Source organism: Lethenteron reissneri, chromosome 27 (genome assembly GCF_015708825.2).
Source record: "Lethenteron reissneri isolate LAM-NWPU_2019-01 chromosome 27, ASM1570882v1, whole genome shotgun sequence".
Classification (NCBI taxonomy): Eukaryota; Metazoa; Chordata; class Hyperoartia; order Petromyzontiformes; family Petromyzontidae; genus Lethenteron; species Lethenteron reissneri.
The window spans coordinates 5,841,240-5,867,045 of record NC_083805.1 but is presented as its reverse complement, the minus strand read 5'-3'; the positions used below and the strand labels follow the sequence as shown (position 1 = coordinate 5,867,045).

At 43.5% G+C, this 25,806-nt stretch overlaps 1 protein-coding gene across 2 annotated transcripts; it reads left to right on the top strand.

The window, feature by feature from the left end:
- Window positions 1-865: 865 nt before the first annotated feature.
- LOC133348428 (solute carrier family 15 member 4-like) lies at window positions 866-25,806 on the top strand. 2 transcript variants are annotated; one of them, XM_061561221.1, is made up of 8 exons: window positions 870-2,025; window positions 2,407-2,702; window positions 5,256-5,376; window positions 6,572-6,670; window positions 15,090-15,258; window positions 17,468-17,626; window positions 19,849-20,007; window positions 24,740-25,806. In XM_061561221.1, exons 1-8 carry the CDS (start codon window positions 1,474-1,476, stop codon window positions 24,856-24,858), a joined length of 1,674 nt encoding a protein of 557 aa, XP_061417205.1. In that variant the 5' UTR covers window positions 870-1,473; the 3' UTR covers window positions 24,859-25,806. The 2 variants fall into 2 exon arrangements, with proteins under 2 accessions (XP_061417206.1, XP_061417205.1); XM_061561222.1 differs by lacking the exon at window positions 24,740-25,806 and having other exon boundaries at window positions 866-2,025; window positions 17,468-17,709; window positions 19,849-20,010.

The window sequence follows — 25,806 nt, the reverse complement described above, 5'->3', positions numbered from 1 at the left end:
CGCATGGAGATCAACTGATTGAACGCGTGGGTGTTTTTTTTGTCTTTTGCTACACGTTGCGGCCGCGATGCGAGACGTCTCGCGACTTTCTCAAAAATAAGAAAACATTTCGATTTAAAGCTTCTTTCGTGACTGCAGGGATTCATCTTCTTGGTTCTTTCGGTAAAGTCACGTAGAAGGGAAATAATAAAATAATAAAAATAAAACATAATAAAAAATATTGAAATATTATTTTATTATTTTTCGGTAAAGTCACGTAGAAGGGAAATAATAAAATAATAACAAGAAAACATAAAATTTCGATTTAAAGTTTTCGTGACTGCAGGGATTCATCTTCTTGGTTCTTTCGGTAAAGTCACGTAGAAGGGAAATAATAAAATAATAAAAAGAAAACATAAAATTTCGATTTAAAGTTTTCGTGACTGCAGGGATTCATCTTCTTGGTTCTTTCGGTAAAGTCACGTAGAAGGGAAATAATAAAAATAATACATTTCTATGTTTCGATTTAAAGCTTTCGTGACTGCAGGGATTCATCTTCTTGGTTCTTTCGGTAAAATCACGTAGAAGGGAAATAATAAAATAATAAAAATGAAACATAATAAAATTATTCTCACGACGTTTCGGCCACAACGCAGGACGGCTGCTTGCGTTGTGGCCGAAACGTCGTGACAATTATTTTATTATGTTGTATTTTATTATTTTATTATTTCCCTTCTACGTGATTTTGCCGAAAGAACCAAGAATAGTAAGAAAACAAAGCCAAGAAGGAAGGAGACGCCACTCAATAATTGCGAAAGCAAGATGTCAAGCGGCGACTACTGCTCTGCGCAAAAAGGGGGTGGGGCATGGTTTGGTTTTTACAGTCGAACCAGTTTAACGACTCCAAAGTGCATCAGCGGAGGAAGTTGTGGCAAGACAAAAACATCCAAGCTGTTACCGTACCGAGTGTTCGTGTTGTGTGCGCTGTTGTTTGGGACGAGTTAACGCCGCACAAATGCCCCACCGACTCCAATCTGAGACACGAACTTGAAGTGGCATACGACAAGACACCCGTTCCATCGACCGTACGTTTATTCTCGTCGATCCGGTATTTTATTTATACAGCAACAGGCTGCTGTTTCCATAGCCGGGGGATTTTCCGCCGCCTACCAAAGCAACCCACGACAGCTTCACAAAAGCAGAACCAAAAGTGGGACACACAATGCGTGGTCGAGGGAAGTTTTAATTATATATTTTTTAAAATCGTCGCGTTTGTCACGAAAGTTCGCACACACTCACTAGCTCGTGTCTACGCGTCGCCACAACATGCAGGAGGATCACACCACCGTGAACTGATTTAAGGTCATCATACATCCATCTGTCCATCACGTATCCACGAAGCAGGGACAGCTACGAGTCGATCCACTTTTAACCCATCGCTGCCGGTTCCACGTTCAGCCCGAGGCCCTCGAGTCAGCGTCGTAGGGCACCGTCATGGCCATGAGATCGAACGAGCAGACACCGCTGTTGACCCGCAGGCAGCATCCGCTGGAGAGCGGCTTCGAGGGCAGGAGGATCGCGTGCGCCGCTCTCCTCTGCGCCGAGACCCTGGAACGCATCGCTTTCTTCGCCATCACGGGCAACCTGGTGCTCTTCCTCAACGACTCCATGGACTGGGACGGAGTGCAAGCCGCTCAGAACCTCTTCATCCTCATGGGCATCACCTACCTGGCCTCCCCGCTGGGCGGCTGGCTGGCGGACGCATACCTGGGCCGCCTGAGAACCGTGGTGGTCAGCCTCGTGGTCTATCTCATCGGTGCCATCTCGTTCCCCCTGCTGAGCGCGCACGGGTCCAGGAGGGCCATCTGCGGCGCGCGCGACGGGGCCCCCATCGTGAACGCGTCGTGTGCCGACGGCGGGTGGCGGCCGGGATGTCCCGAGTTGCCGGCGCCCTACTGCAGCGCGGTGATCTACGCGGGCGTGGTGATCATGGCCCTGGGGGTGGCATCCGTCAAAGCCAACATAACGTCGTTCGGGGCAGATCAGGTGTGGTTGGTGTTGCCGGTGGTGGTGGTGTTGTTATATCGATGGGAATTTTTTTTTTGCGTGCGTCTGTTGTTGTTTGTTTGGTTGGTTTGGTCGGGTTGTTTGTTTTTTTCGTGGAGAAGGGGAAAGTGTTTTTTTTATATCGACGGATGACGGAATGTGTCGCGTATTTGTGTTTGTAAAATAACAAAAAAAAAACGCGTCTCGGCGTAGCGCGCATCTCGAAAAGGTTTAGTTGAGTCTCGGGGTGGGGTCGATGCTTCGTGTGCGTTGGCGGATAAGAAGAGTGCCTGATCAGACAACCTTGAGTCGTACCGTATTTTCCGGAGTTGTAAGACACTCGGTGTTGTTGTTGTTGTGTTTGTGTGCTGCTGCGTGTAGATCAGAGACAGAGGCGCCGAGACCTTGCAGCGTTACTTCAACTTGTTCTACTGGTGCATCAACGTGGGGGCGATCGTGTCTCTGGGTCTTATCGGTTACATCCAACAGAACGTTAGTTTTTTGATTGGCTACAACATGGCCATTGGAGCGCTCTGCCTCTCCTTGCTCATATTTGTTGCCTGCAGCCCAAAGTACATCACCACACAGCCCCATCCCAGCGCCGTACCTTACATCTGCAAGCTGATGTGCCTCTCCTGCTTTAGCAGAAGGCGACGACGCTCTTCTGATGTTCACAGGTAAAACTCATTTCTCTAGAATTGCTTTTTGTGTTTAGTTCTTAAGTCCTCTCCCCCCTCCCGCCCGCCTGCTGCATCTCCGATGAGCACGGTTGGCTTCGTACGGTGCGCACGAAGTTCAACACGCGTACACCTGACAGCCGTTTTACAATTTGATTGATGATCCAGCACTCACCGATTCACTTCAGCCACCCCTTAACTGGCGGTTACTCACTCACCTCCTTATCACTCTTCTAACGCTTACCGCCTTAGCTACTGATGATCCAGTGTAGGGCTGAACGATTAATCGATTTCAAATCGCAATTTGAACCAATGCGATTAGCAAATCGCAAAGGCTGTGATTTTTTGCGATTTTAAAAGTCCTATTACTTCTTATTGGAATTGTTTTATTATTTATATTATTATAACTTTATTTATTTAACTTAACAATTGTTCTATGTTTGATTGTTCTATTTCAATGAAAACATTTTAATAATACACGTTGGAAGCCATTCATATATTTTAAGTTCTCATCCTTGCATTAGAATATATAGAGCAGTTCATATTTTGATGGTATCATGTGGTAATGCTCCATCACATGTTTTAAATCTATTACACAGTGAATATTGAAGTGAAGCTTGACTTAATTTTGTTTTATCGCAACTCAAATCTCAATCACAATATCTGTCAGAAAAAGCGCAATTAGATATTTCCCCCAAATCATTCAGCCCTAATCCAGTAAACTTCACTCTTTGATTCCTCCACCCACGCATGTTGAGGACTCGGTCTTACCAGACTGACTTTAAGCCTCGTCCACACTCTGTTCGATCACCACGGGGCAGGTCACAACACTTCTATGTCTGCTTCGTCTCATGCCAATGCTCAGTATTGGAATCCAGCTCCCGTCGTCTGTTTCATCAAGTTCGCACGACCTAGCCTCAATAAAAAAATATAAACAAATTCTCGTTAAAGGTTATTTGTTGCAATTTAAACAGTGTTCTTTTGTTGGCCTGGGAAGACCTTGATCCAGCAGTGGATTGATAATGGCTGGTGATGATGAAGATGATCATCACTGCCAGGAAAATTTGAGTAGTGGCGAATTTGTAAAACATTTATTCCAGACCAGTTAATCCAGTTTTGAATTAAGGATAAGAGAGCCTGGTCAATAAATTGTGTTTACAGCTGCATTACCATCACAAGGTTAAATGCCGACTTTTACATACATCACTGTAAATGAACATTCAAATCGGTCTGATTTGAATCCGTGAGTGCCTCGGCATTTACTTCGAGACAGCTGATCCAACGGTGTCTCAGCGTGGGAGCGAGTGGCTCACGATAGGAAGGTTGTTGGTTAAAAAAAAAGCGTGGTTTGGCAGTTGACTTCGCTCATCATCCCACCGGGGTGACTGAAATAATTTCGACTTTTGTGGGGAAGGCCTTTGGATGTACTCGCCCTTGCCATAGACACGTTGAGTTCGCACCACTGGCTCAGTGCTGTTAACGGAAGGGCCCAGCACCGCCTCGATGCTTATTTTTGAGAAGAGATCATTGACTTATTAACACTATTCTTCGGGTTGGTTTTTGTCTCGGACCATACTATGCGAAAATAAATTAGTTAAATGATGTGCTGGTAACAAAGTTATAAGTTTTGTTAAGAAAATAAAAATATTAGTTTTATCAAGCAATTGAACAGAATTACTTGGTACTGTATATCAACGCGAATGCTTTTTTGTTACTTCCTCTGTATAAAGGGTGCATGCTTTTGGAAAGTGCCAGAAAGAGTATCTTAACGAGAGTGGTCTGTACAATGTAAGACGTGTATGATACAAGTGGCGAATGGTGTCGGCAGAGCTAAATAGGTCATGGTTGAACTTTTGTTGAAATTGGATAGATTTTTCTATGGACAAAGATTCTTCCAGAACGCCCGGTACAATCTGCCCAATAGCCATAGTGCAACGTGGGTTGGAGTTTTAGATAATGCTCATTATATCAGTTCGTTTAGCGAAATAAGGGTTTGTAATTAAATCCCACGAGTAATTACCTCGTGTAGGAATCAGGAAACATACCGAGTCATTGATTATACTGGTAGGAACCTCCTGGTTACACCAACCCACAGGGGATTATTGTGTCGGTCCATCCATCGTGCAGGGAGGGGCTGGGCGGGGAGGGTGGGGCTGGGTGGGGAGGGGAGGGTGGGGAGGGGCTAGGTGGGGAGGGTGGGGAGGGGCTGGGTGGGGAGGGTGGGGCTGGTTGGGGAGGGGCTGGTCACCCCGTGGTGCCCTTATAAAACTCAACGTTTAACCTACTCACGCCGGCTTGTGCCCGCCCTCACAGTCGGGCATATTTGCGGAATACACCACGCCGCCGTTGACCCTGGCCATTGACCGAGCAACCCAACGTTCCTACCAGCTCCCTCCGCAGGAATGTGTTATACGGCAATACAGTACTGCAGTTCAGGTTTGAGAATTGTATGCTTTTCAATTGTAAATCAAGACTGAATTGCATATGTAAGTATATATTATGTATGTATGTATGCGTGTATTTTGTCTTACTTTCCATGTCTTATCATGCAAGGGATCAGAGGAATAATTCAATTGAAGATGTACCCGATGTGTCTGAGAACGATGTCAAGAGCCTGGGTCGTATAATTCTGGTGTTCACAGCCATGATACCCTATTGGATGGTGTACTTTCAGGTGCGTCTCACAATGTCGCACACTGCATGGCCCACGCACAACAGAGTTGTCATTGCGAATGTCATCATTCAACATTTGATTTTGTTATTTCACGCTACAGAGGCAAAAACATTTCCTCGAAGATAACCGAAAAAATACGTTCCAACATGCTTACCAATGCGAAAGGGATCTTTTTATAATCACAATTAGGCAATACACAGGAGAATGTGTATTTACGTTATCTGAACAAATGATGGAAATTCAACGTAGAATTAACGTTTTATAATGACATAAACATTCAGTTGGGCATGAGTAAACTGTTCATCTCAGTCTTTATTTTTGATTGTTAGTGTCATTGTTAAATCACTGATCAATGCAAATATGATTGATTTACCATACGATATTAATCAGGATGTTGCATTGGTGTGATCGTTAGCATACTGGACTTACAAACCAATGGTCACCGGTTCGATCTCCCCCCGCAAAAGTGTAGGCAATGAGCAAGTGTCTCAAATGACCTCACCTCTGTCCGCCCAGTAGTTCGATATAAAGTGTTGACTATTCCCACGCCTTCCGAGATGTCTGACCATTGTGGAAGAGTAGGCCAAATACCTTCTCTAGGGGGCTCTCCGGATGTCTCTTTTGTGGAGGCCCTTCCACTAGCAGTGGCATCAGTGCAGGTTCACTGAACCGCCAACGTTGTAACTGTTTAGTAATAACGATTTATTGAAGAAGGTTGTGGCTCCATTGGTACCTCATTTGCCAGTAAAAAATATGATAATTGTTTTTTTTACCCTTTTATCTGGCAACAAAACTGACACCTTTTTTTTACGAGGAGTCATGTTTGCATAGACCACAATACTTGCAGTCATAATGCAAACAAAAAATATTACTCTGATAATGTATGCACTGTCCTTGAAGTTGATTGGTCCACACCCGAGACAGCTTTCCTTAGAGCCTAGTCTCACATGGGTTGGACCAGATGACGCGTCATCTGGTCCAACCCATGCGAGTTATGTTTTTTGTTTGCATTCCGACTGCAGGTATTGTGGTCTATGCAAACATGACTCCTTGTAAAAAAGGTGTCAGTTTTGTTGCCAGATTAAAGGGTAAAAAAAAAACAATTATCAAGGTTGTGGCTTTATATTGTAATATTTCCAAAGCAGTTTTTTTTCACGTATATTGTCTCCGTAACCTCCCATGTTCTTTTACTCAGATGCAGACAACATACCAGCTCCAGAGCCTTCATTTGCAGATCCCAAAAATCTTCAATACCACCTCTTCTGGCAACTGCTCTAGTTCACCATCATACGTGGTAGGTGCGGGTGCATATGTACGATGCTCTAGCGAAGTAATTCAAGTTTAAATCGGGGGGGGGGGGGGGGGTGGGGGAGGATCTTCAATTTCTGAAGGTGAACAGAAAATGTTTGCAGTAATTTCTCTCGCTTTGCTCAGAGCAACGGCAGTGCATCAAGAAGTGCACTGGATACGTTTTAACAGCATCTTGCAACGGTGCAATTTGAGAGGAAATTGCCTTGCCAGATAGGGGGAAGCTTAATCAAGCACATATAGCCGACAATCAACTGAAACGGCTCACACTCACGTCTAACTCAGAAACATCAGCGGGGTGTCGGGCAAATCACTTTCTGAAAAGCTCTCTAAGTGTGGCTGTAGTAATAAAACTGTTTTCAGTTGATTAGAGTATAGATTTTTTTTTTACTTTTTTGAGTGGCATAGGCTAACAAAAAAAAGTAATCAATGCCACAGACAATTGTGAAGAAGCCATGACAAGCTCTATCCAAGTGTTCTTGTGTTCTCTTATCGGTTGGATTTTAACGGGTGTTTGCTGTGTGCATTAGATAGGGTGTTTGAAACACCAATGCCAAAATAACAACTTGTACTCATGTGGATACAATCTCCAAAATGCACAGGATAAATGACAATTTTTATTAAAGCAGGTGTATGTTGTACATATAATATCAGTAATTTTAAAGTATAGTATGGGGAAAATAAACGTATAACATGAGAACAGTATATTCTTTTACAATATTAGCAGCACGACTTGGCATGCCGGAGGTAAAGATTACAATGAATACACCAGTACAGACCGATGTGGCATAGAATGGCAGGCACAGACAAACATGTATTTGATCAAATAAGTAATTACGACGTATGGTAAGATATTTTATTTATTTCTTAACAGCGCATACATTTAGAATTATGCACTGTATTTCATTCATAACAGCGGTACGTGATTATTTTACTCCATGACTGAGAAATACGGTGTGAGGCTTGGGTCACATTTCGCCAATCGCGGTGTCGACAGCTGCTTCAGGGGAAAATGATCGGCGAACGAGAAGGTTTTGCCAAAAGTTCCCAACTAAAAAATACAATCCGTCTAATAATTTATTAGACGGCTGGCTATTTACAAGCCGATGTTGTTCATGGCGCTGCCACTAAATTGGGTGTGGCTTTGGTGGTGCCAACAAGAAGAGTTTTACTGCTGGGCAGATTTACATCCCCTCTACCACTCCTCGTTAGATTCTGCTCTCGTCTAATAGTTAGCACACTGGGTTTGCCAATCTCTCAGGTCGTTGGTTCGATCGAGTGGTTGTGGTTCGATCGGCACCTCCGATTAGCACGGTTGGCTATGTTCAAATCGTTAAATAATCCGACTGAAAATTCTAAATAATAATGGATTATTGGGGAAGAAGGAGGGCCGGCAGGGGGCATGGGCGGTTTAATCGCATGACGCGTTTTATCTAATGCGTATTCTCAGTAACAGGAAGCGCATCGTGATTTATATAATACTTTATGCGCTAAGGCCTCACTCTAGCATATGGAGAAGTTACATTCTGGTAACTATACTGCCGGCAAATATTCCTGAATTGTGTGTAATGCAACAGTATTTGGCTTGGTTTCAAATATTCATAGGGCATCTGCAGACAAGTAACCAGATTTATATGACGTTTTTTTTACGACTTATAAAGATTTGGCACTCAATTCTTGAGACATCATGACAGCACTTTTTAAAATCACATAAAGGAACTGGAACATGTATATTTCACGATTGTCTTGTCCCGCACGAATATTTGTATAAACTGGCACAGATGTGACAACATTTCCCATCTCGTTAAATATATAGGGAAGTGGTCACATGTGTGTAATATTTTAAACTGTCTGAATATTTTAACCAACAAAAATGTTTCCTTTTTTCAGGGGAACAATACACATTGATTATAACATACAGTAGATTTGAATTGTTTGCATGGCTTACAGTTTTATCTATTAATAAATAATATAATATAATTTGCAGGTCACAATTAAACTACTGTGTTGTTATGAAGGAATGTTGCCTCCACTAAAACTGAATAACTACTAAAACTGAATAACCACTAAAACTGAATAACCACTAAAACTGAATAACCACTAAAACTGAATAACCACTAAAACTGAATAACCACACATGAATTAATTGCGCCCCATGATTAGACCGGGTTCTCAAATGAGGCAAGTTGATGGTCTCAGCTCTTTGATCAGTGACTGTTAAAAAAAACATTCATTATAAATCTGGCTTTACACTTAATTTGGCAAAATGTTACCTCCTGAGAAAAAAAAAACTGTTTGACCGTAATATGCCAATCTCATAGTCGGGTATTGTAAGTGAAACGCTTACTGTGTATTGCAGGGCTGGGGCACATTTCCCTTGCTGAGGGCCGACTAGGACTTTTAATTATTGTACCTTTGGCGGTCAACCAAACATGAACAAACACACTTTATTTTTATTCAATAAAAATTATCAAAATTATTTTGGTTCACCTTTACCGCACTCATGCGATTCCTGTGCCTGCTTCTCATGAACATGCTGATGAACGGGGCTGCAGTTCCCAAGTAGACACACAGCCAGTTGAGTTGTTTGCAGTAATGGACAAAAGATAATTTGCGAGCCGTTTTTAACTATTTCACTTTTAATATTTTCTCTTTTACCAAGTAAAGCCCACTGAACTATACTGTATAGCTCTTTTTCAGAAGCGACATGGCCAAAAATGATATCTTAACGAAGTAGCTTATTGTGTGGAAATTTATAGCAGCCAAATACTCTAAATACATGTTGATTCTAAATGTGGAGGGAAAAACCGGAGGACCTGAAGAAAAATTCCACGCCACCACGGGGAGAACACTCAAACCCCAAATATACAGCAGGCGTCAGGGTCGGCATCGAACGAACGACCTCCTGTATACCAGGGGAGGAAGTTAACATTTGGCCACCGTGGTCGACCTTATGTGGGCCGGAAACCATGTGAAAGCAAGTCGTGGGCCACGCTAGGCCCACAGGAGTCGTAGGTTCTCCACCTGGTGTAAAGGGGGAAAAAACAACACAAATCATTTTCTTCAGAAGCCCTGTGAAACATCTCTTCTGCAGTCATTCTCAATCGCATGGGGGGTGGGGTGGGGGGGGGGGGTCCCACTATTATGGCAGATTTGGATCCTTCATTTCATGACACGAAACCGTTAGCACAATTGGAATAGATTGGGAAAAGAAAAACACAAAAAGGATAGCATAAAAAAATGCTCAACAGAATATGAATTGAGACCAAGCTGAAATTTATATTGATGGTTAAAGAAAATGTTGGGGGGGGGGGGGGGTGAAACCACATTGGGGTCATTACAGAGCTTCAGATGAAGGTAAAAAAACACTCCCCAGGCATATGAATAACAGATGAAGCTAAATATGTAATGCATTATATCAAGTCTGTGAATGTATTATCATGAATTAAATTCATTTACACTACAGACGCCTGAAAAAATCCCAGAAAATATGTTTTGAGTACGTGTATGAGCTAAATGTAAACGAATTATTTAAAATTAACCCAACACGATGAAGTTCTGAAAACACGTTTGCCTTCAATTTCTTCCTTTGTGTCATAAAGTGCCAAAGTGCACAGATTAACAGAAAAACATATGAAAGTGAATAATATTATGATATATGTTAATGATGGAATATTTACCCGTCTCATAATACCAGGAATTTGCGTGCATCTCCATCGGCAGATATTCAAATGTATATTTCGTGTTAGACTTAAAGATACATTTTTTGTAAAAAATGTAAATATGTGCCGTACAAAGTTGGAATCTTTGCAATTGTTGTTGTAAAAACCTTCGTGTGGAGCAATGTCCTCTGGCTTCCTAATTATAGATCTCGCCCTGACTGTGGCAGTACGGCACGACGCAGCTGCCAAATTGGCTGTCTGCTTCACATTCTCTCTGCGGAGGAAACACTGACATGCCAAGACGTTGACAAGTGCCTCGGTCAGGGATTGAGTTAACGTGACTTATTGGACAGTACAGACTAATGGAACAGGTGTGCGTGCATAACTCAAGCCAGTGTGCATCTATAGGCCCTGCGAGACGAGGAGTGTGTATTGGTGATGAGTTAATTGGTAACAAGTCGCGTATAAACCCAAGGACACGTAACACCAATGTGATTAAACGGGATGAAGCCGGAGATCGTGTTTTTAATTTGAACCTGTGGATGGGCGACTTTGTTCCCGTCTGCTGAGATCTCCTGTCACTCCCTTAAAGGGCCTCAATTCATTATTCCTGATAACTGAGAGGATTCTTTAACGTTACATTTAAGCAATGTGACATTCAATTAAACACCGTCAGGTGATGGACGTCTGAGGTTGCATAGTGTGGCCTTTTGTATTGATAGTTAAAAAAGTTCATTTTATGCAGCTCGGCACGATGGAATTTTAATTTTCGTCGAGATTGTCACAAATAAATTACTTGGCTCTAATAATTTTAGCAAATCTGAGATACGGCTTGGACTTTTCTAAGCATTAACGTGTTTATTCCCCTGCAGTATTTTCAGTACTTTAATACCTTCACGAAAAATATGGTGTTACATAACGTACTCTTTGGTTTTTTCGGTAAAGTCACGTAGGTAAAAAACTTAACATAAATTAAATCACGACGTTTCGGAAGCAACACAAGCCTCCTTCATCAGGTGTAACTGCTCCAGTAAAATTGCTGTAGCGTATGAAGAGAGCTATTCAGATACACGTGTTTTTGTATATAACAATTAGGACGTGATCCATATGTAGATACCCCACTTAAATAATACAAATAAATTACAGAGAAAACCGATCCGTGAATATCCATCCACGCCACCGTCATCCTTTGCCGTGAGTAATTGAAGCCATTGCTTTTTCAGTATTAAAAAAAGAGCGTCATTCGACAGCAGTGGGATATCTATAAATGGTTCGCCCTGTTTGTCATTTTATACAGGCACGCGGTCGGGCCAAATGAGCACATTGGCCTCATTAGCAGTATCCACGCAAGGCATTTGGAGTGCCCACCTTGAAGATTTTGTGCACGTATAACTCCTCGCCGCAACCCTACGCGTACGTTTGCGAGTCACGTTGGCCCACTATTTCTGTTTTAAGTGATAAATTACCCTTACCAATTACCGGTTCAATTGCACAGCTATAATCGGATTGACCCGAAAAAGTCTCACATCCCTTTCTGCAATGTGCCGCTGAACGGGAGGTGATAGGCAGGGCTTGGTGACATCGGGGGCAGGATGTTGGGGGCGGCCACCAGTTTTAAAGGGGTGCCAATAATCTACAAAAAATGTCAATAATATTTGTAGTTAATTAATAGAGTTAATTAATGGAATGCATTAATCGAATTAATGGATGTAATGAATTAACTAAGAATTCCAGCTCTAATATGGAATTATTCTTAGTAAGTGTGGTCGAGGATTAAAAGTATGCGCTGGTAGGTTGCTCGCTGCTAAGTTGGCAGGAGTGGAGAAACATAAGAGCACTAACAATTATTTAAGATTTAGGATTTCCACACGACTCACACTCAACTTCAAATTTAGCACTCTTTGCAAGAACGTAATCAACCAGGTAAAGTGTTAACTGTTGTATTAGCCGACTCTCTGTGTTGCATTGCATTATATTTCTAAGTTTACTAGCTTTGTTTTCTCAAACTTCCAAGTTCTCTCCCCCTGCCATTCTCTAAATAATTTTACTATGTTTGTCAAAACCTCCAATTTCTGTCCCCCTGCCGCTCTCGTTGACATGCTAATTTCTCTGCTCCAACTCCCCCTCTCTCTCTATATAAATGCCTCGTCACAGAGGCGTTGTTTCTCTGTGTGTCTTTCTGTGTGTCTCTCTCTGTGTGTTTGTCTCTCTCTGTGTCTCTCTCTCTGTGTATGCGTCTCTCTCCGTGTCTGTGTTGTCTCTCTCTGTATATGTGTCTCTCTCCGAGCTTGCATTCATTCACACCTGATGACGGTTGCTTGTGTTGCAATTGAAACGTCGTATTCTATTATTTATTTTATTTTCTTTCTACGTGACTTTACCGAAAGAACCAAAGAGTAATTATTTAAGAAATGTCAGCTCAATGCAAGGCAGCTAGGTACCACGACAAAATAAGTGTTGGGTCTACGTACCCATATGAATGTCACGATAATTACATTTGCCTTTTGACAGGCGACGCACATCTGTGCATTCTATGTGTGTCATTCGAAGTGGCTTTGATATTCCAGAAATCCAAGTGTTTAATTTGCCTCAATAAATGTGAGAGTCAGACTTTACTGTGTTTGAATCCAAATGCAAGTTTTGGCATGCAGACTGAACAGAATCTAGTGAATTATTTTTCCGGAATATAACTGACGGCTGCATACTATTCACAAACATGGGATGTTAGCAGCACAAAGCGGACGGTACATCATAAGTCTGTAACTGTTGGCATACACCACGATCATGGTTGGCTGCGTACGGTGCGAAAGAAGTTCAATGTACATATCAAGGGTTTGTGTACAATTAAAGATATGCATATAAACTTTGCTTGAGCATACCTTGACAATATCATTAGTCATGGTCAATACACTGCCGAATGAAGGCCTCCCCAAACTGCCATCATCTCTTACGACCGTGTGATGTAAGAATTCACCTAGCACATGCACACGAGCTGATTCAATTGCTCCATCTCATCAGCGGACGAACTCTCGGATGCATTCTGTACCTTAGTTGCTGCTCCATCTCGTCTTGTATAGCTTTACACATCGCCTTAGTCCAAGGCACTTTACGATAATTATAAAAATGTACATCAGACGATGGTGGTTAAAAATAAAGAGTGGGGTTATTAAAAGTCGTGGCGTAGCTACGGTGACAGGACAGGTGGGAGTGGTTAACGAGGGGTTGCGGTAGTGATAGGGGTAGTGATCCTGATAGGGGTAGTGATAATCGGTGGGGTAGTGATAGTGATAGTGGTTGGGGTAGTGATAGGGGTAGTGACAGGGGTTGGGGTAGTGATATGGGTAGTGATAGGGGTAGTGACAGGGGTTGGGGGTAGTGATAATTGTTGGGGTAGGCCTGACCGTAGCTGGGGGGCCGGGGCAGGGAGTAGCAGTAGGACAGACAAGGGAGAAGAGATGGGTTGTCTTCAGGGAGGAACGGATGCAGGTCAGTGAAGATGATTGTTTTGTGTTCGTGCCCACCGGCCATCATCCCTTCTACTGACGTGTCCTGCCAAAACCCAAAAACTTTTTCTTCACGGTTTTAATATCTTTAACCTGTGTGTGTTCTCTAACCCACGTGTTCTAATTTGTAGATGTAAATCCAAGCGTGCATCTCTCTCCATGCTTCTTTGCACACTCTTTAGTTTGTGTTCCATTCTATTTGTTATTCACTGCGTGTCTGACATCTTCGTCAAGCACGTATTCTGTACTAATTAACATGACCTTCTTGGTCAAAAGATGTCCATTACAGTATGTAACATAATTATACTATAAATTAGTTTCTCTGCTATTCTCATATTGTACCATTGCGGCTGTGCATTTCTGCAACACATTATTTCGTCTTTTCACTGCGTTTACGTTTTGTTTTTGCGTTCACAAAAGCGATCAACGGTGTCCCGACAGACACTGCTTCCAGAATGAGGGGTTATACACACAACTCCACGTTGCCCGATGGCCGTCACAAAACATCCTGGTCACGATCCAGTCCTCACCTGACCTGACTATAAGAGTGGCTGTGAAGTCCCTATACCCTCGTGTTTAAAAGATCAACTTGCACCCAGATGTGCCATGGTGGCGAGATGTTAACTACCTCGCCTGGTATACAGGAGGGCATGGGTTCGATCCTGGCCCTGACACCTGCTGTTTATTTGGAGTTTGCGTGTTCTCCCCGTGGTCGAGTGGATTTTTCTCCGAGTCCTCTGGTCTTTCCCCCTCCACATTTAGAAACGTGTTTAGAGTATTCGGCTGCTATAAATGTCCACGTCATGATAAGCCATTTCGTTGAGCTATCATTTGTGGCCAGGTCGCTTCTGAAAAAGAGCTATATCGCTCAGTGGGCCTTACCTAGTAAAATAAAATATTTATAGTAGAGGGGCTTATCACCCACCCTCGAGGAATACGTATCACTCCACATTGTGCAAAGTAAGGTATAGTAGGCCCACTCAATGCACACAGGTATCAACAAGAGAGTCACTGCATCGCACGCTTTCGGGTGCGCTTCCAGGTGCACTTCTGCGGCCGTCTGAAACGCTCTTCCGATATTAGAAAGCCACTTTGAGATACGCGCTTTCAAATCTGGATCAAAAACCCATTTCTCTCGACCTAATTTTTGTATTCAGCTGTGTTGTCCTTCCACTCGCAAAAAAGTTCAATATCCGTGCAAAATACTTACAATAAGTTGGTGCGTTTTTTTCTTTCACAGTTCCCCACCGCGTGGTTCACGCTGTTTGACGCGCTGCTGCTGCTGGTGCTCATCCCAGTGGCGGACCGCGTGGTGTTTGTGTGGCTCGCACGCCGGGGATTTCGCCCCGCTCCTGTCCTCCGTATGGCTGTTGGCATGATCTTTAGCCTCAGTTCTGCTGTGGCTGCAGGTCTGTGCTGAAGCCCCTTACACCCTCCCGAAAAACCGTGCACAATGGTACACTCGTGCCGCGCTGCAACAACAACAAAAGCGGGGAGGCAGATTCATTAGTGTAGCGCAGGGACCGCTGGTAAAATTGATTTATATTTGTTTACTTATTGACTTACCAGTTTACTTGCGATTGTGCCGGAATGCTCAAGAGTACCGTATAGTGCTAATTTAAAGAACATCTTTTGCAGGTAATTGAGGGTCCATGTTACATGCTGAGGGTGGCTAATTTTGGATATTAACAGCACCTCTCAATTGCGTTCCTTTGCAGAGTGGTGTCAGATCCGCATTGCTAGTCAGAAGATGTGTGCTGCATATACACAATGTGTGATTATAGTTGAACTTTAAACCATCGAATTGATTGCGAATGCTATATTCAGACCTATTATAGATCCAATCTCTTTGTTTGAAACCCTCACCTGCCATAATGCATGTTTCAAGGACAGTCTTTGCCAAAACACATGCAAAAGACATAATCAAGATATAACGACAACATATGATCTTTTGAGCATAATTGTGAGATATGAGATATGATGCATCATCGTGGAATAGGAAGACTAACGTTTTTAAACACCAATCACTACGCTGGCATTTAAGTGCAGAAGTTTGAACGATTCACGTCGACTGATATGTAACTTGCTTTCTTTTTTCACACTTTTGTTATGTATGCTAGATGTTAGTTACAAACCGCACCTCTCCATAACAAAGGCTCAGTCCTTTGTTATGCAGTCTATTCTTAGTCTTAAGCCTCACCTTACCATATTAATAAAAATTGTGCCGTTCCTGGCCCTTCCCCCCTCAACCATTATATATACGGGGTGGTATTTCTTGTGATCTCTCATTTACTTGATACAGCTGTCGTGGCTGTGACGGTTCCACCTGAAGACGGAGGCTTGTGTTGCCTCCGAAACGTCGTGATTTTTTTAAAATTTTACTTTTATTAATTTAAATTTTTTTACCTACGTGACTTTACCGAAACAACCTAATAATATGATATGTAACGGTGACCGGTATTGGATTCGAATGCGGTTTTCGAGCAGTGTTCTTCTCGTGTGACTTTACACCGCATGCTGCTCGAGTGCATTGCCGAGCAAACTCGAGATGCAATGCGGAAGTTGCCGGTTCAATCTCGCGGCGTGCCGGCCGAAACAAGCGGCGAGTCCGTTGAACGTCCTTGCCTTCCCGCCGCCAGGCAGGATTAATGGATAGCACCAAAGTTCGTTGATTGGCAGGTCGCGTGCAGTGGGGTAAAACGTGGGTTCTCCCACCTTTTTTTAACAAGGAGTCATGTTAGCATTGATCACAATACCTTGCGGTCGGAATGCAAACAAGAAACACAACTCTGAAATCTTCTTGGTTCTTTCGGTAAAGTCACGTAGTAGGGAAGTAAAATAATAAAAATAAAACATAATAAAACAATTCTCACGACGTTTCGGCCACAACGCAAGCAGCCGTCCTCAGACAGAGTCATATCGACAGACATGTTCTTCACCTGAGGACGGCTGCTTGCGTTGTGGCCGAAACGTCGTGAGAATTGTTTTGTTATGTTTTATTTTTATTATTTTATTACTTCCCTACTACGTGACTTTTCCGAAAGAACCAAGAAGATGAATCCCTGCAGTCACGAAAGCTTTAAATCGAAATACAACTCTGAAAATGTATGCACTGTCCTTGAAATCGATTGGTCCACACCCAAGACAGCTTTTCTTAGAGCCTAGTCTCACATGGTGTTCGACCAGATGTGTCTTGGCCGGCGTGGAAGAGTAGGCTAAAAATGCCCTCCTAGAGAGGGGCGTTCTTATAGCTTCCTCGAAAGAAGTGGTTCTTAACCGTTGCTGCAGTCTTGCACCCCTTTGGTTCTCAATTGTAAAAAAAAAAGTATAATGGTAATAAGTACATAGGTTTGATGAAACCAATTAAGCTGTGCTTACGTGCCCGTGCTTAATTTGTGTTTCGATTATTTACCTTCTAAAAAAGATCTGGCCATGTCTCCCACCCCCAGAAAGGGCATCTCGCACCCACCCAGGCAATGCGTAAACCCCAGGTTAAGAACCACTGCTCCAGAGAATGCCCTTCTGCCAGCAGTAGCATGAGCAAAGGCATGTTGCAGGGCTGCACCTTCACTTTCATGTAACCATCCAACGGCGTGCTTTTGCTGTGCACGCACACAGGTCTGTTGGAGTCGGAGAGGCTAAACCGTGTGTATCGCAGAGAAGTGGTGACGCAGTGTATCGGTCACTCCGAGTACGAGGCGGCCAGTCTGACCGTCTGGTGGCAGCTGCCCCAGTTCCTGTTGGTGGGACTCAGCGAGCTGCTCACCAGTATTGGGGGTACGTGCGGCATCTGGTGGAAGGTCCATCGGCGGCGTTAAGTGAAGTCAACACCGTGATGTTCCGCTCAAGTGAGCGTTTAGGTCAGTGGTCCTTAACCTGGGGTGCACGCGCAAACCCCCGCCGAGGGTGTGTCATCAAAACCTATGCATTAGCGTTATACATCTTTGTAACAAATGGGAAGCAAAGGGGTGCAAGGCTGCAGTGAAGGTTAAGAATCGCCGGTCTCTGCGCTGCTCATACCCAGTTTACAGTCCCCGAGCTGGTGGTGGATATTCCACATTCCTATGGCGGGTCCACAGGACGACCGCTGTTGACTTCCACCCCCCCCCTTCTCCACAGAGTGGCACTGATGATGGGCGGAGTCAACACTCCAATCAGGACAATAATTTGACACCTTCCAATTGCAGGCCGCTTGCTCGACCTCTAAACGACCAGGTCGGACGTCGTTAATTTGTTTACAATCTGCTCTTCCGACAGTATATGGTCAACGTGTCCTGTGTTTTTTGTGTGATATGCCCTTGGAACGATTTACAAAGCAATTTGGATTTATGTAGCGTCCAAGGGTGGAGCACAGTGGTGAGTGCACTCTGCTACGAGTTTGTTTACTGGCAATGGGCTAAGGTCAGTGGCAAATGATATCCCCCCCCCGTCCCCCCCTCCCATTCAACAAACCTGCATTGACTAGCATGGTGAAGTATGGTCAAGCAACCCCATTGATCCAGCAGTGAATTGGCAAAGGGCGCTGTAAATATGATTACAAGGAATGTCATTCTTTGGAGGAGCGTGGTCAGCCATGTGGGGTGTTGGCTGTTGTGTTGTCCGGCTCTCTGTGTTGTGTTGCATTGTGTTTCTAAGTTTACTATGTTTTTTTCTCATTCATTCTGACCTGATGACGGTTGCTTGTGTTGCAATCGAAAGGTCGTATTCTATTATTATTTTATTTTATACGTGACTTTTACCAAAAGAACCAAAGAGTAATTCCTGCAGTCACGAAAGCTTCGAATCTCGTTTTTACAGTTTCATGAATAAGATACCGTGGAAACTTTGCAATTCATTGAAACGTCACCAATTAACATCGCATTACTCGGTAACGTGAACTCTTTCTACCATGACTAAAGATGTCACCATCAAGAGGTGCATGGCTTTAGTCGCTTTAATTACCATCACATTACCACTCGTCATCTTTACGCATGTCACCGTAACATTCAGAACCTTTCTCAAGCCTCGTACTTGTCACGTGGTCTCTGCATAAATTTGACTGAAGAATCACTTTCGCACTTAGACTCAAAACATGAAAGTGATGACAGCAATAACTTACTTACATGCAGTGGGCTGGTGATGTGTTTTTGTTTTCTACGCGGCAATTTAGGGAATTGTTTTCGTTTCTACTCTAATCTATAATTACGATCTTAGTCCTACCAAATCACCCGGAATGCACCCCATCTTGTCAGATATCAGAATCTAAGCACGATTGAGCCTGGATATTGCTTTCATGGGTGACTGCCATGCATCGAACAGGGGCTATAGGCTACTGCAGAGCTACGTTGTGTACAGCAGTGGGCAGCGCAGCAAAAAATGCATTGTTGTGATCATAATTTAAACTTGTAACGGTATTTGCTCACTCTCGAAGAGAGAGAACAACTCAGAGGTGTGAGCAATCAAAGGCAAGAAAGCAGCCAGGCTGGTGAGCCTGCGCCAACAATTTCCCAAGCTTTGGAGTCCTCTATATATATTAAGATGTTTTCAGTCAATTAATGAAGTGTAAACATGTGGGAGGAAACTGGAGCACCCGGAGAAAACCCACACAACGCGAGGGGGTTACACGCTATCCCATACAGATGGAACAAGTGGAGTCCACATTTGGTATACCGTACTCCCCTGGCAACTCAGGCTATGGCACTTCGACGTTCACGGCAAGGGAGTTTCACAACATCTGTTTGATCCCACCCAATCCTCACATCCACAGTGCTTGGATTACAAAGCATGTGCCACCATCGCCTGGCACTCTTACTACGCTTGCCACATCTATGCTCGCCCCGCCTCCACCGACCTGCATTGACCGGCGTGGTGAAGTATGTGGTCAAATAACCCCCAAGGCGCGCACGGCGTGTGGGAGACCTCGTCCAGCAGTGGAGTGACGAAGGGGCTTTGTGCCTGCACGTCTACGCCCCCTGATTGCACTCTCTTTGTTTCACGGTGGCATCGGTGGACGGCTCTAGGTTTGGAATTTGCGTATTCCGCGGCTCCGAAGCACATGCAGAGTGCCGTGATGGGGCTGTTCTTCTTCTTCTCTGGGATCGGCTCGTTCATGGGCTCTGGCCTTCTCAGCTTGGTGTCGCTGCCGTCCATTGGCTGGATGGACAGCCACAGGGACTCTGGTAAGTTGCGATGACTTTTGTGATTTGACAAGCACGGGCACAGTTTCGTCTTTTTTTTTAAGGCAGACTTCGAGCTGTGTGGGTTTAAGCAAAGAAAGGTTGATGGGTGGAAGGTCATTAAGGTGTGTAAAATGAAATAGCTTTTCTGAGAAACTTGCTCGAGAGTAATTATGTTACTGATATGAAAGTCCATAACAATGGAGAGTGGCTGTATTGTTCTAAGGTCACCACATGCTGTTTGGACACACTCGCCTTTTCCCTATGACAGTCGTTCAGAAAATATTGTACGAAGGGCTTGGTAGGAACAAAGTGATTTAGTGGTAGCAATCACTCAGAATTAAAACACTGGAATAGATGGATGTATGATTATACTTTTTTTGTGAATGTAGCAATTCGATAATTAGTTCATGCGGACCTTTGGCCAGGAGAATATAGAATGGGTATACAATATGTTAAGAAAATAATAAAAATAATAATTGTATACCATCGTGACATATTATTTTAAAAAGTTTTGCTGTCTGGCTGGCACATCGGCGGGCAAGTCCGTGGTGGTGACATCATCATGCACATCTACATGATGACGTCACCCGCATCCCATAGTGTTGAGCCGGGTTCCCGTGCAAATGCGAGGGCAGTACTAGTTTAGTTTAAAAGTAATTGTCACAGCGTGACATGATGGAGTATGATAGCACAAGGGCAGTTACAAAACGATGAGTCGAGATGTCCTCCTTGTATTACTCCACTTGATTTGTTGTACAAGTCAGGGTGAACCTCTGCTTTTCATGTTCAAATCTTAAGATGTTGAATTTATCTTTGTATAACATACTGTCCAATGCCAATGTACCCTTTTTTTTGGTTTCTTTTAAATGCATCCAGATTAAATTCAGCGTACTGAAAACGGCGAGGTTATTAATGTTGTATGCTGGCGCTGAGATTGGTGGCCTGGTGGCTTATTGCTCAGAGTACAGAGTCAGCACCACTGAGTTCACAACAAATGCAGCTACAGAAAACCCTACAGCCACCCGAGATTAAGGCAGGATCCCAGCTCGGCCACCGAAGACTCCCGACAAGCGTCGTATTAGATTTGGTCTTTCACTTAATTTGCCAAAATTCCAGCTTGCAATCAGTCATTTTCGAAGTGCTCTCTTTTCAGAATATGTCTGACAATAGCGTCGTACAAACTAGTCAAGCCGGACCAATACTCTTTTCACTTACCCAGTCATGAATATTAAACAACAATTGGCATTGGCGTGCTCTTACCTTGCAATCTAGCATTAACCGTTATTTTTAAATAATCAGCTAAAGTGCAATGCATTTTCAGTTTGTTCCACATTGTATAAAGGTAGAGTTAAAACACATGACATCCACTGATGTGTCCACTTAGGAAATCATTATTAGTATTGGGACAGTGCTAATGCACGTGCCGATTATTTAGTGTGAGGAATTCTTTTAAAACATGAGTTAATGCTTAATTTATATCACCTAACTCTCTCTCTCTGGGAATAAGCACAATGTATATTGATCAACGGCTCTCTAAATGTATAAATTAATTACCGTTCCTCCCTATAACATGGTCTAAACTGGTGTTTGCAATGTTGCTTTAATCAGGCTTGGCTGACAAATGAATTGAATTAATGCAACAGCACACATGACCTGCATTACCACAAGTGAGCTAATGGAAATGACATTAACAACTGTTGTTCAATTATACCTGTAAGACATGATTATACGTCCTGTTTGTGTTCTCGAAAAGCTCAGTGTGGCAATTCTGATTCTCAGAAATGTCTATTATTTTTCCACCTTGGCCTCACTACTTAGGCATCATCGCACATTTAAGTTGTCATGCAAGACAGCAAAAGTTGTTAAGGAGCTCAACGCTTCAGATGTTTGGTACTACAAAGACGATGGCACTTACGGTCGCCGAGTTCTTACATTTATTCATTCGTGATGTTACACTAATGGCACTGAAAGCATTCTTTTCCATGTGAGACAGCAGCTTAGTGGTAGTGTAATTCCCTACACCGGTGTAACACTGCAATTTTCATTTGACTACAGGGCAACGTGACCTACTTTTGGGAGATATGGGATATTAAGTCCTAACTTGTTTCACATTCCTGCGGGGAACAGTTGCATTTCTCAATGATAACAGTAATAATAACGTCATGTAATCATACCCATAGGTTGTCTGAAAAGTCTGCAAATGGGTCCTCCATAAACATGCATCGACTTGTTTTAGTATGAATCTTCATATGCGGCACTCGTGGTCGAATCTGGGCACCAGCTGTTATACGGCACGAGGGAGGGTAGTTTTATTCAGATAGATTAGCTTAGGGGCCGTCCGTAAATGACGTCACGCACCTAGGGGGGGGGGGGGTGGTCAGACATTTGTGCCGATGTGTGACGAGAGGGGGGGGGTTTGAGAAATGTGACGTCACGTAAAAATGCGCAACTTTAAATAGATATAGACAACACGTTCTACTTAATTAAATATACTTTTAAATAAATGTTTTCTCCTACAACATCAGAGTGCAGCGCCACATTAAATAGGCACTACAATGACAATAGTTTAAAGCGATTTGAAGCATTTTTTTTAGGGAGGGGCAGAGCTTTGTGCCGTCAAATTTGAGGGAGGGGTCTGACTTTTTGTGACGCCGTGTGACAAAGGGGGGGGGGGGTCAAAATCGTCCAAAATCGCGTGACGTCATTTATGGACGGCCCCTTGGATGTCTGCGAGAACATGCGGAGGCTGTTGCGATCTCTGCACCGCCATTATAACCCCGGGCCCAAGTCCACCCAGACACATTATGAATTAATCAGCATTGTGACGAACTGTATGCGATGCTGTTGTGCTGTAAATGGTTTTGCAACACTGCGCTTGCGATCGGAGGTGGCCGGTTCGATCTCCCAGAGTGGCAGTGGAAAAAATTGGCAACACCTCTCTGTCCACCGAGCAGTGCAAACGGGTGCCCGGCAGTCGGTCGACAGGTAGCGTGCCAGAGGCGTAGCTAGGGGGGGGGGGGGGGTAGGGGGGTACATATGTCCCCGGGCGCCGAGGTAAAGGGGCACCAAAATGAGGCTTACAACGTTACATAACTTATTGCGGCGGGCGCGGCAGCCTGAAACTACTGCACAAATCTACACCTCAACCTAAAAGTTTATATATCCCGCCACACACAGCCTACATGTCATGTAATTACATTTTGGTATGTGATTAAACGGGGGGCGCCAATTTTATAGTTCGTCCCCGGGCGCAAAATATCTTAGCTACGCCTTTGTAGCGTGCGCTGAGGCAAAAGTGTCTTTACTTCCCATCTTTTCCAAGATGGCAGAGCGGGCCAGCTACCTATTCTGAGGGGCTGTCCAGAGCTCCCTCTAGTGGAGGTCATTCCATCGGCGTTGGCGTGAGCAAGCAATCGCAGGTTGCTGAACGTTGACTTGCTGCCAGGCGCTAGATTCTGTGCAGCGATGCTTTTTTTGTGACCGGCTGCTTGCTGATGGAGCACATTGCAAATGACGTGGAGCCCTTTGTCAGCCCACTGCTGGATGACAGCATCAGAATGCCGCGTCAATCGTGGGTGCTGTTATATCGTCCTTGACCTCGCTCGCTGGTCAGTGCGAGTTAGTGAAACAGGTTGGTGGGGGGGGACATGACTGTCAAGCGGAGTACATTTGCGCGTTGAATTTCTTTCGCACCGTACATAGCCAACCGTGCCAATCGTGGGTGCAAATCGGAGGTGAGTGATTTGAACTCAGGTCGCCCGGTTAACGGCGCAGTGTGCTAACCAACTTTAATAGAGCTCAATGCTTTCACGTACTGTATATGGAAATAGTGTAGCCGGCGAGGGTCTGTTTATGGGTGGAATTGTGATAGCCTGTCTTTGTAATTTGTGTGAATTCTCCCTGAACTGCAGTAGCGAATGGCCTACATTTTTATCAGGGTGGATATAACATCCCAAGCTACGCCACGTGCACCTCAGGCTAAGATTTGGTCTAATTGGGGAAATGAATACACACAGGGCTCTAGTGCCAAATGTAATTCATTTTCATTGAAATATTCGTGGAAATATGCCATCACCTCTTCATACCAACAATAAGGACAAATCACCAAGGCGATGGCTATCGATTGGTCATAGCATAAATTTATCTTTCGCAAAATAAATCTCACAAGTTGAAGCGTGGAACGTGTTTCACGTTTTCCAAGAGAAACAAAATAATACAAATAATGGGCATTGTTATTAACCTGCATGGTTAAAATGAAAAAGCGTTTCGATGAATGCAAACCTCCGTAGCGGGCCAATTTAAGTTTTGATAAAACTGTACTGAGCCAAACAATTAAGCAATCAGAAATAAAACAAACCTAATTTGCATTTGGACATTTTTTTGTAGTTCTGATTAAAATTCTGCAGCTGCTAGTGTTGTTTATCATCTTGCTTCGTGATAATTGGGCATCGGTTGCAAGGTCGTTAGCACCCTGCTCTATCAGCAGGCTGGCCTGAGTTCAATTCCCGACCACGTGTATAACATCAGTGACGAAATATAATCTGAGCTGGTTCTGAGCCCCCTCCGCTTAACCAAGTCGGCATGCTGAAGTCTGACCAAACAACACCCATAACTGACACGGTGTGGGAGAGATCCTTAATCTAGCAGTAGATCTATATAGGCCTGTAACTTATTGTTTATTGTATTGTTATTAATTCATTTGTGATACTGTGCAATTTATCACGACACACAGGTAGCATAAATCACTGCCACTTGGACTTCTACTTTTTCTTACTGGCTGGCATCCAAAGTGTGACGCTGGTCATCTTCGTCTGCATGAAGTCCTGGCACACAAGCCCTGGGAATCCCTGAGTTGCGGATGTCAGCCAATGAGGAATCATGGACACAAACATCAATCACACCACTTGATCCTGCTGGTCTCAGCTAATCATGTTCGGATCTGTTTGCAATTTAAATTCCTTATAAATGCTGTTTTTGTGTTATTAAAAGTATACGAGCCAAAACATGTGTAAAAAGTCAATGAAATAACGCAGTATTGCGCATTTTCATTGTTCGGGATAACTTGTGTGCAGCATTATAGGTATTTGTTTTTTGCGGATTTTTTTTGGCATAGATGAACAACCCATGTACGACATTAAATAATCCAATTAATTGTATTGAGACCCGGTTTCACTAACTTTTCTTTTCATACAGATTAGCTTGGCAATTAACCCTTTGATCAATAATTTAAGAGCAGAACTAGACTATCAGTAATTGTATTAACTAGTTGGAGGTAAATTGTGTAATTTCATTGAGGCGTATAGCTATCGTTAATCATTGTACGACGGGGCGTTTCTAATTTATATTACTACACAAATATGAACAGATTCCTGAAAATTGTATCATTTTAATCACACATATGCAACGGCATCGTTTATATTACCAACGTTTAATACTATTATGTGTGTTATAGGACAATTTTATAATAGTGCCTGTGTACAAGGGCCATTGTTAATGTAAAACGCGTTTTTATAGCAGGGCGGTAGCGGCTATACACTCCCGTGATGAATGCAGCACCATGGTCTGGCTCGACAGGAGAAGGCAATACAGCAAGTGGAATAATCACCATATCGTTCCATGTGTACGGGGATATAGCGTTGCCCCCTTGCATGTGTGTGTGTGTTTTTCCGGGTGTGCTATGGCTTCCTCCCACATCCTTAACAACTCATTAATTTGCTGAAAACATCTTAAAATAAAATAAAAATCCAATGCGGGACCCTCCTGAAAAGAAAAGCCTGAGGTCTCAGCCTGGCTGTCCTG

Coding starts and splice junctions, on each gene's coding strand:
- LOC133348428 (XM_061561221.1), top strand. CDS start 1,474: ATGGCCATGAGATCGAACGAGCAGACACCGCTGTTGACCCGCAGGCAG. Junction 2,026..2,406: donor CGTCGTTCGGGGCAGATCAG/GTGTGGTTGGTG, acceptor TGCTGCGTGTAG/ATCAGAGACAGAGGCGCCGA. Junction 5,377..6,571: donor ATTGGATGGTGTACTTTCAG/GTGCGTCTCACA, acceptor TCTTTTACTCAG/ATGCAGACAACATACCAGCT.